The following is an 11,469-nucleotide window of genomic DNA, read 5'->3' on the forward strand; positions in this document are numbered from 1 at the left end:
TCATTGGCTATGCCAAAGCCTTTGATTGTGTGGATCGCCACAAACTGTGGAAAATCCTTCAAGAGATGGGAATACCAGACCACCTTACCTGTCTCCTGAGAAATCTATATGCAAGTCAAGAAGCAATAGTTACAACTGGACTTGGAACAATGGCCTGGTTCCAAATGGGATAAGAGTACGTCAGGACTGTATATTGTGACCGTGTTTATTTAACTTATAGGCAGAGTACATCATGTGAAATGCCAGACTGGATGAAGCACAACTGAAATCAAGATTGCCAGGAGGAATATCAATATCAACCTCAGATATGCAGATGACACCACGCATAGGGCAGAAATCAAAGAGGAACTAAAGAGCCTCTTGATGAAAGCGAAAGAGGAGAATGAAAAGGCTGGATTAAAACTCAGTATTCAGAAAACTAAGATCATGACATCCAGTCCCATCACTTCATGGCAAATAGATGGGGAAGCAATGGAAATAGTGAGAGACTTTATTTTCTTGGGCTCCAAACTCAGTGCAGATGGTGACTGCAGTCATGAAACTTAAAGACGCTTGCTCCTTGGAAAAAAAGCTATGACCAACCTAGGTAGAGACATTACTTTGCCAACAAAGATTTGTATAGTCAAAGCTATGTTTTTTTTTCTAGTAGTCTTGTATGGATGTGAGAATTGGACCATACAAAAAGCTGAGCACCAAAGAATTGATGCTTTTGTACTGTGGTGTTGGAGGAGACTCTTGAGAGTCCCTTGGACTGCCAGGAGATCAAACCAGTTGACCCTAAAGGAAATCAGTCCTGAATATTCATTGGAAAGACTGGTGCTGAAGCTGAAACTCCAGTACTTTGGCCACCTGATGTGAAGAACTGACTCATTAGAAAAGATGCGGATGCTGGGAAAGATTGAAGAAGGCAGGAGGAGAAGAGGATGACAAGGATGAGATGGTTGGATGGCATCACTGACACAATGGACATGAGTTTGAGCAAGCCTGGCATTCTGCAGTCCATGGGGTCACAAAGAGTAGGTCACAACTGAACAATTTAAGTGAACTGAACTGTGTATATGAACTAATCTTTAAAAGTCTAGTCCGCCTGTTGAAATGTATTTCAAATAACACTTTAATGTTTAGTAAATTAATGAATTTATAATATTTTTGAAGTTTTGATCAATGTGTGCTTATAATGATCATGATAACTCAATCTGTAAGAAATTATTAAATAGATGATTGTGTTATGTAAATAAAATTTTTAAAATAAATTTATGTATGAATTCTTGTTTTAGAAACTTGCATAAGTTTAGTTCAGTTCAGTCGCTCAGTCATTTCCGACTCTTTGCGACCCCATGGACTGCAGCATGCCAGGCCTCCCTGTCCATCACCAACTCCCGGAGTTTACCCAAACTCATGTCCATGGAGTTGGTGATGCCATCCAACCATCTCATCCTCTGTCATCCCTTTAGGATTTCCTTTAGGATGGACTGGTTGGATCTCCTTGCAGTCCAAGGGACTTTCAAGAGTCTTCTCCAACACCACAGTTGAAAAGTACAATATTAATACACTGGTTAAAAATCTTTGGAACAAATGAAGTGAAAATATGATTTGAAGATTAAAAATGAACAGTATATAATTTCTGACTATTAAAAACATCTTGTTGATTTTCTTTAATGAATGGTGATGGGTTCAGATCACTATCATATTTAGATCTTTTTATCCAAAAAGGGAGTGATACAAATTTTAAGTAATTGACATTAAAATATGCTAAAAATACATCCTTAATCTTACATTTAACAATTTTAGGTATCAGTTTAAAAATATACATATAAATACTTCTTTAAAAATTATTTTAGGTGTTAAACAAGCAAGACTGTCTGAAAATCACTGGCTTGCTGATTGCAGATTTTCTTATTCTCGTATTTCTAGAAAAAGATGTGTCTGTGTTTTCTGTGAACATGTAATTGCAATGCTGTGAGCTGTAGTTTATGTGCCTGTGGTCATACAGATATTAGACATTTACTGTCTGCCTTATGTTTGGTCTATTTTTTGTGTATATTCAGGTGTTCCTCTTGATTGAAAGAGGATAAAATAATTATATTTCAATCAGTTAGAATGATTTAAAATATCTGCTTATCAAGAACAGTATTTGGCATTCTTGGGTATCTTATATACTAGATACTAATAAATTTTCTAATGTTCCCCTCTTTTATGTATCTATTTACTTTTTGCAGGTAGCAGAAACGAATATAACCTGTATCCTGAACTTTCCAGCTATCATGAGAGAGTTGGTAAGTAAAAATATTTCTGTTTTAAAAAGATTAGTTACCATCTTATAACACAAACCTCCTAACTAATTTGGCAGGTTGTGAAAATATCAATACTTCTTATTTCATTTATAGGATATTTACATTACTTTGAGAAGCACTTCATTTAAAACATACTCTGCACAACTGGACTGATCAAACTTGATGAGGTCAGCAGACTGGACCCACTTGGGAAAGGGCCACAGGGTCCTGTGGGTTTGGGGCCTTGACTACAGTTGAGCAGAAGTGGCGTTGGCAGTGTGACTCTGGGGACGAGCGTTCCTTTTCTCAGATTCCTTTCAAGTCTGTACCTGTTGTCTAAGTGCCTGATAAATATTAGAAATATCTCTTAAAAAGCAATGAGGGAAGATAAGAAACAAAACCCTAAGTGGGATCTGGAGACAGAGGCTCAGACTTACAGCCGGTACTTTTATTCTCTGGCTGTGTGTTCCAGACACTTTACCTCCCATGGTTGGTCGGTTGGTTGGGTTTTGCTTTTATATTTGAGGGTAGCACAAGCTAAGTGTTTCAAACAGTAGGTAATAAGTTAATGTTAATATTAATTTATTTTAGGCCTTTCTCAAAATATAAGGGATTTTGAAGAAGAAAATGCAAGGAAAGATTTAAAGTCTGTTTTAAAAATAAAGCTTACTTTACATTGCTGTGTGAAATCAGTTAAACTCTTACAAGAACTTCCTTATGCCAGTCTATCAGCCTTGCAGAGGAAAGTCCCAGCCCTGTGACCCCTCGGTCCTGAGGCCTGAGCAGGACTCCTGGCCGCCCGGCTGGCCCCCCTGGGCTGCCCCGCGCGGCGCGGGCACGGCAGTGGTTCTCCAGCTGTGCATGCTCTGGCCTCACTGCTACGGAAGCTCCAGCTACGAAGTCTTCTGGCCTCATGGTGAAACGGGGGTGAGCATCCATAGTCCTGTTCTCTAAGGTTTTTGTACCTGGAGGTCCGAACCTCCTTGGTCAGCATCCATCACAGCCCCCTGTCCACCCTCTGACTGGCAGGGGCCCCCTGGGCCTGGTGCAGAGCTCTCTGCCGTGGGGCTGTCCTGAGCTGTGTGTGCCTGAGGACGCAGGCCATGATGCCAGCAGGGCCCCTCCCCGAGTGTGACAACCACGGATGCCCTTCGTCTTTTGACTTTGCCATTTGAGAATTGCGGGTCTTGTGACCTCTGCCAGTTGGCCCCATCCAGCTCACTGCTCCTGCAGAGATCGAGGTCACCAAGGGTCGTGGACCCCACCCACATCCTGGGGCATGTGGATGCCAGGATCAAGTCAGCCGCCCAGCTCATCACGGCAGCAAAGGCACCACTTCTAGTGCGTCTTGGAGGGGATCTTCCAAGGTCTGAGATTCTTCTGAGTCGTGTCTGGGGCCAGATGTGTCGATGCCATAGGGGTTACATTATGCAGGCTCCACTGAGAAGTGAAATAAGACAGTGGCATCCTGTGGACGCAGACTTGCTAGTTATGAGCTCAGAGCAGCTGCCAGTCACCAAAGCTGACTGTAATCTGTTTCCTCTTAAGTGTAGCCCTGATTTGGGAGAGAAAAATAACCCCTATTTGAATAAACTTGAATATTTGGATATAAAATAGTCAATTGCTTCAAAGATCCTCCATATTTTTGCAAGTGTAGGAATACCGATCTTGAAGGCATGTGTCCTCAGTAGGGAACGCATCTGTGGACACTGGCTGTTTCAGTGACCCTGTGGGCTTTGCTTCCCTGCTCTCCTAAGTGGTCTCCCTTCCTGGAAGAACATGTCCTCTTGGCTGACCTCTTCTAATGAATTATATTGTGGACATTAAACTTCTCCTTATGGAAACTGTCCCTACTATTTACAGTAAAGAGGACCTTTGCATTTTGAGCTTATTGAAGAAAAAGCCAGCGGAGCCTGGCACCAGGTGGACGTGAACTGGTCCCTGGGGGGCGCCTGTGCTCACCCCGGCCCAGCTCTCTCCTTTTTTCCTGTGGATGAACTTTCCCAACAACGCCTCAAGACCCTCCTGCGCCCTCCTAGAATAGAGGGGTTTGCCTGACTGGTGAGTGGTAAGGAATTCGGCACACCTCTGCCTGCCTGTCCTGCCCACGCTCTTCACCAGGTCTGCCAGCAGTGACACCTCCCTCTCTGCTTCACCTCTGTTCAGGAGGAATGCTGAATGTCAGCCTCCTCCCACCCAGCAGCACTGCCTTGTCCTCTGCTGCGACTCAGAACCCCTGCTTGGCCCTTAGGCCCGTTTTTCCTGTTACTGTTTTCATCCTTATCTTATTTGAAAACTGCAATTCAGAGGCATTTAGACAGCCTTCAGTGGGGGGAGGGGCAGAGACTGAACCTGGTCTGCAATTCTTTCTGTCTTTTCTTCAGGTCATAATATCTTTCTTCCTCTAATTATTCATTATAAAATATATTTCTAAAACTACTAAGAACAAATTCAGTTATCAAATTCAGGGATCATCAGCAGCAGATATTCCTATTATTTGTACAGTCTGGATAACTCAGTGATGCAGGAAAATAGTTTGCCTAACCAAACTACAGGGAGGGAACACAGCCCCACCCATCAGCTGGAAATTGGATCAAAGATTTACTGAGCGTGGCCTCCCCGACCAGAGCAAGACCCAGTTTTCCCCACAGCCAGTCCCTCCCATCAGGAAGCTTCTACAAGTCTCTTATCCTTCTCTATCAGAGGGCAGACAGACTGAAAACCACAGTCACAGAAAACTAACCAATCTGATCACATGGACCACAGCCTTGTCTAACTCAATGAAACTATGACCCATGCCATGTAGGGCCACCCATGATAGACGGGTCATGGTGGACAGGACAGTGGAATGTGGTCCACTGGAGAAGGGAATGGCAAACACTTCAGTATTCTTGCCTTGAGAACCCCATGAACAGTATGAAAAGACAAAAAGATAGGACACTGAAAGATGAACTCCCCAGGTCGGTAGATGCCCAATATGCTACTGGAGAAGAGTGGAGAAATAATTCCAGAAAGAAAGAAGAGGCTGAGCCGAAGTGAAAACAATGCCCTGTTGTGGATGTGACTGGTGGTAAAAGTAAAGTCTGATGCTGTAAAGAACAATAGTGCATGGGAACCTGGAATGTTAGGTCCATGAATCAAGGTAAATTGGAAGCAAACAGGAGATGGCAAGAGTGAACATAGACGTTCCAGATATCAGTGAACTAAAATGGACTGAAATGGGCGAATTTAATTCAGATGACTATTATATCTACTACTGTGGGCAAGAATCCCATAGAAGAAATGGAGTAGCCCTCAGAGTCAGCAAAGGAGTCTGAAATGCAGTGCTTGGGGGCAATCTCAAAAGCAACAGAATGATCTTGGTTCATTTCCAAGGCAAACCATTGAGTATCATAGTAATCAAAGTCTATGCCCCAACCACTAATGCTGAAGAAACTGAACACGTCTATGAAGACCTACAAGATCTTCTAGAACTAACACCAAAAAAAAAAAAAAAAGTCTTTTTCATCATGGGGGACTGGAAAGCAAAAGTAGGAAGTCAAGAGATACCTGGAGTAACAGGCAAGTTTGGGCTTAGAGTACAAAATGAAATGACAAAAGCTAACAGAGTTTTGCCAAGAGAACACACTGGTCATAGCAAACACCCTCTTCCAACAACACAAGAAATGACTCTACACAGGGACGTCACTAGATGGTCAATACCGAAATCAGATTGATTATATTCTTTGCAGCCAAAGATGGAGAAGCTCTATACAGTCAGCAAAAACAAGACCAGGAGCTGACTGTGGCTCAGATCATGAATTGCTTATTGCAAAATTCAGACTTAAATTGAAGAAAGTAGGGAAAACTACTAGACTACTCAGGTATGACCTAAATCAAACCCCTTTCGATGATAAGTGGAAGTGAAAAATAGATTCAAGGGATTAGATCTGATAGAGTGCCTGAAGAACTATGGATGGAGGTTCATGACATTGTACAGGAGGTGGTGATCAAAATCATTCCCAAGAAAATGAAAGGCAAAATGGTTGTCTGAAGAGGCCTTGCAAATAGCTGGGGAAAGAAGAGAAGCAAAAGGCAAAGGAGAAAAGGAAAGATATACTCATCTGTATGCAGAGTTCCAAAGAATAGCAAGGAGAGATAAGAAAGCCTTCCTCAGTGATCAGTGAAAAGAAATAGAGGAAAACAATAGAATGGGAAAGACTAGAGATCTCTTCAAGAAAATTAGAGATACCAAGGGAACATTTCATGCAAACATGGGCACAATAAAGGACAGAAATGGTAGGGACCTAACAGAAGCAGAAGATATTAAGAAGAGGTGGCAAGAATACACAGAAGAGCTATACAAAAAACATCTTAATGGTCCAGATAACCACAATGGTGTGATCACTCACCTAGAGCCAGACATCCTGGAATGAGAATTCAAGTGGGTCTTAGGAAGCATCACCATGAACAAAGCTAGTGGAGGTGATGGAATTCCTGTTGAGCTATTTCAAATCCTGAAAGATGATTCTGTGAAAGTGCTGCACTCAATATGCCAGCAAATTTGGAAAGCTCAGCAGTGGCCACAGGACTGGAAAAAGTCAGTTTTCATTTCAAACCCAAAGAAAGGCAATGTCAAGGAATATTCAGACTACCACACACTTGTAAAGTAATGCTCAAAATTCTCCAAGCAAGGCTTCAACAGTACATGAACCAAGAACTTCCAGATGTTCTGGATTTAGAAAAGGCAGAGGAACCAGAGATCAAATTGCCAACATCTGTTGGGTAATAGGAAAAGCAAGAGAGTTACAGAAAAACATCTACTTCTGCTTCATTGCCTACACCAAAGCCTTTGACTGTGTGGATCACAACAAACTGGAAAATTCTTCCAGAGATGGAAATACCAGACCACCTTACCTGCTTCCTGAGAAATCTGTATGCAGGTCAGGAAGCATCAGTTAGAACTGGACATGGAACAATGGACTGGTTCCAAATCGGTAAAGGAGTACGTCAAGGCTGTTTATTGTCACCCTCCTTATTTAACTTATACGCAAAGTTCATCATGAGAAACGCTGGGCTGGAGGAAGCACAAGCTGGAGTCAAGATTGCTGGGAGAAATGGAGGTGACACCACCCTCATGGCAGAAAGCGAAGAGGAACTAAAGAGCCTCTTGATGAAGGTGAAAGAGGAGAGTAAAAATGCTGGTTTAAATCTCAACATTCAAAAACCTAAGATCATGGCATACTGTAAAGCAATTATCCTTCCATTAAGAATAAAATAATTTTTTAAGAAGGTAAAATATACCAATGAATCCAGGTTCAATCTATTGAATGCAATTTATGACTCCTATGTTTGCTGAAGACCCTGTGGCTTAATCTCAGTAGTGATTAAGATTGCCTGGAGACAGGCTTCCGAGATTTGAATCTTACCCCCTGGGCAGATCACTTAACATTTGCAAGTCTCTGGTTCATATTCTGGGAAGTGGGGTGAGAGCTCCCTCCCTGGAAGTGAGGAGCAAGTGTGTTTATCACAGCGCCTGGCTCAAGGACCCGGAGCCGCTCTACTGTATCCACGTGGAGTGACGCCTGCTATCATGGTGTTCACCATCCTGTGCATCCTTAACTGTGTAATTAGTGCTACAGGTGTGTGCATGTACTGCAGTTAAGGTGACTGTAGCTTCCAGAACATTTCCTCATATTCACAGGCACCCTTTTTGCTTGCTTCTGTTATCCACAATGTTTGGGAGACAAGAAAGGGGAGGAGGAGTTATTGAGGGCTTTCCTTAATTACGTTCGGTATGTTGAGACTGAGCTTTATATGTGGAGGTCATGGATACAATTATTGATAAAATCATCTTCAGAGTGATTGTGCTCTTTGGCATTAGCTTGCACGCTTCTGGTCTGAGCGCAGTGAGGATGTCGTGAGGACTCTCTGCGGGTTCCTCTCAGTGAAGAGCTGTAGCCACTTTTCATGGTGCACAGTGACGACCCTTCACTCATATACCTTAGTAGTCATTTAACTGCTTTGGTTTTATCCAGACTGTATCAAAACTTTATTCTTTTAGTGACACACTTTTACTCTTATTTCTTTAAAGTAACAGGTTAAAAGTAAATACAGTATAAAATATAAAAATATATAGAACTTCTCTGTTTTATAGATAAAAACTGTACCAGCAATATCACTAATACAGTTATGTTAGTTATTATTAAGGTTATTTCTTTAGGAGAATTCAACTACGTGGTACATGCTCTATTGAAAGAACTATAGCACCATCTTGTGTGAGATACAAATTCAGTGCTTCAGTAAATGTACTGCTATTAGAGTGTTGACTATTTTCATTTCTTACTAATAGGTCAAAGTCACTTTATTTTTTATGATTATAGTATTATAGATTCAAGCAAGTAAATAGATTTAGAATTTGGTTATATATGCTTTCAATATATCTGTACTAAGATGCATTTAACAAGCATCTAACTGCCTAATTCATGCACAAAATTATATGAAACATGGAAATACCAAATTCCATGTAGCTGAGTACACAGCAAATGTCTGTTGTTGTTGTTTTATCTCTTATGATTCTATACAATTTATAATAGTTAATGTCCTTTGCTCATGTTACCCATTTGGTCCTCAAGGTATTTTTTCCGAATACTTGTTAAAGTTCTGGTTAAACTTATGTAGACATGCTTCTTGACGTGCCAATTTGAATTTCATCTCTCTTTTGAGAGAAAGAATCAAGTATAGAAATGAAAACAGCCATAAAAGCTTAGGGGGAAATAAATTTCTACTGATGAAACAGCAAATGCATCTGAGCTGTAATCCTCATTATCAGTGACCACAGAGCATAGTTTTTAAGTTTAATCTTTTATGATACAATCAAGAGTGTAAAATATCAACTTTTACCTAATAGTGTAATTCATTGAAGCTACTATGACTATTCTATTAAAATAGGGAAAACGTAATAATATTATCTTATAGACTAGACAAATTTAAACCGTTATAACCACAGATATTTGCCAAACACATATTTAAGTATATAATAATGTACAGTTTGACTTGTGTGATTTAGGAAATGTTATTACCAAATATTTGCTCTTTACAAAGAAAAACATAAGGTTAATGATGTGATGAAAAATCACACAGACTGTGTGCTCTGGACTCTGCTGGCCTCCCACATTAGAATCCCAAGCCCTGAATTGCTAATTTATCTCTTCCCTACACATACTTCCTGTTTTTCTCATAAAAACGTGAATAAATATTTTTTTCTTGTTTTAGACAATTCAAACCAACCCATGGAAGTGACAGCACTATATTCTTTTGAAGGACAACAGCCAGGAGATTTGAATTTTCAAGCTGGAGACAGAATCACAGTTCTATCAAAAACAGACTCACATTTCGATTGGTGGGAAGGAAAGCTTCGAGGTCGAACTGGCATTTTTCCAGCCAACTATGTTGCCATGAATTAAAGTTTGTATTATTTTGTTCTTTGAGAATTACAAAAAAATTAGTTCTACACTGGAGGGAATTGCTATTCAGTTAAATGTTTAGTATAAATGTAAAGACACCTCTATTTATTCCTTAAACTTTTATCTAGTATGTAAAAGATATATCTTTTAGCTTACATATCTTTACTTTCCATTGATTTTTATCACACATACTATTTAATAGTTGATATCACATTTTTCTTGTGTTCATTTGTCAAATATACACTAAACATTTGATTTGGCTGTGTATATGGTGACTTGATTGTATCTTGAGAATCTAAGGATTAAGGTATGAATACCACTTCATATATTTGCAAAATGACTAGAAAAGAATAAATCAGCTTAAATAGTATATTAACTAATACTCAGAGTTGGAGATATTGACTAGAATAGTAATCCTTAAAAATTATCTCTATATCTTCAAAAATTATATATATATGAAACCTCACAAAGAATTTCAAAGAAATTCAACTATGCATTAAAAAAAGATGACATCTGTTAGCTTTCCTTCTTTATGAGGTGATGCTTGTTCATATGTAGCAGTAGAATAAAGTTATGTTGATATGATTCCATTGTCTCTAAATAAATGTTTTTAAAATGCTAAGTTACTATCTTGATTTTGTTTTTCTTATTTTCTTATTTTTGTTTTTCTTATTTGTAACCTGAGGTCTGTGGTTAGTCTGGAGGTTAAAATCCACCTCCACGACTGTGTTGCTAACTTCTTTTTTTTCCAGCTTTCTCAACATGTAATTGACAAAATTGTAAAATATTTAAAGGGCACAGCATGATGATTTGAAATACTTATGCATTGTGAAAGGATTCCAAATTAATTAAACATCCATCATCTCACATATTTACTTCTTTAATGAGAACACAAGTTCTACTGTCTTAGCAAGTTTCAATTATGTAACACAACATTGTCAGCTGTAGTCACATGCTATACATTAGATCGCCAGAAGGAATTGCTCCTAGAAACTAGAAGTTTGTATCCTTTGACTTGTATCTCTTAGTTTCCCCTCCTCCCAATCTCTGATAACCATCAGTTGACTCTCTGTCTCTATGAGTTTGACTTTTTCAGATTCCCACGTGAGATCACACGGGCTTCCCAGGTGGCTCAGTGATAGCGAGTACATGCCTGCTGAAGCAGGAGACGCAGGAGACACGTTTCCATCCCCGGGTCGGGAAGATCCCCCGGAGGAGGAATGGCCACCCACTCTAGTATTTGTGCCTGGAAAATCCCATGGACTGAGACTGATGGGCTTCAGTTTGTAGGGTTGCAAAGAGTTGGATACAACTGAGTATGCACACGTGTGTGCGCGTGCACGCACACACACACGAGATCATACAGTGTTTGTCTTTCTCTCAGAGAGACTGACTTATTTCACTTAGCATAGTGCCCTCTAGGTCTATCCATATTGTCACAAGTTCCAGGATTTTTTGCTTTTATTTATGTATACCGTATTTTCTTTGTCCATTCTGTTGATGGACTCTTGGGATTTTCACAGATAATAACATGCCATCTGCAAACGCAGATAACCTTACTTCTTTTCCAATTTGGATGCTTTTCATTTCTTTTCCTTGCCTTCTCGCTCTGGCTAAGGATTCCAGTACTAGGCTAAATAGAAGTGGTGACAATGGCATCCTGTTTGTTCCTGGCCTTGGAGAGAAAGTTTTCACATTTTCACTGTTGAGTGTGATGTTAACTGTGGGCTGGTCATATACAAGCTTATTGT

General features: G+C 40.0%; 1 protein-coding gene across 7 annotated transcripts in view; it reads left to right on the forward strand.

Moving 5' to 3' along the window:
- SH3YL1 (SH3 and SYLF domain containing 1) overlaps positions 1–10,340 on the forward strand; it is a 61,196-nt gene extending 50,856 nt beyond the window's left edge. For 4 of the 7 annotated variants that reach the window (XR_006266609.1, XR_006266607.1, XR_006266608.1 and 1 more), the window contains exons 9-11: positions 2,220–2,276; positions 2,998–4,334; positions 9,528–9,664. Coding sequence is in view for 3 of the 7 variants with exons in the window: in XM_043453124.1 (XP_043309059.1) it covers positions 2,220–2,276; positions 9,528–9,718 (248 nt within the window). In the remaining 4 variants the exon portion in view is untranslated. Of the gene's footprint in view, positions 1–2,219; positions 2,277–2,387; positions 2,462–2,997; positions 4,335–9,527 lie in introns of those variants that run through there. The other 3 variants (XM_043453124.1, XM_043453123.1, XM_043453125.1) reach the window with 2 other exon arrangements.
- The last annotated feature ends 1,129 nt before the right edge of the window (positions 10,341–11,469 follow it).

The sequence above is a fragment of the Cervus canadensis genome, chromosome 30, assembly GCF_019320065.1.
Source record: "Cervus canadensis isolate Bull #8, Minnesota chromosome 30, ASM1932006v1, whole genome shotgun sequence".
Taxonomy (NCBI): domain Eukaryota; kingdom Metazoa; phylum Chordata; class Mammalia; order Artiodactyla; family Cervidae; genus Cervus; species Cervus canadensis.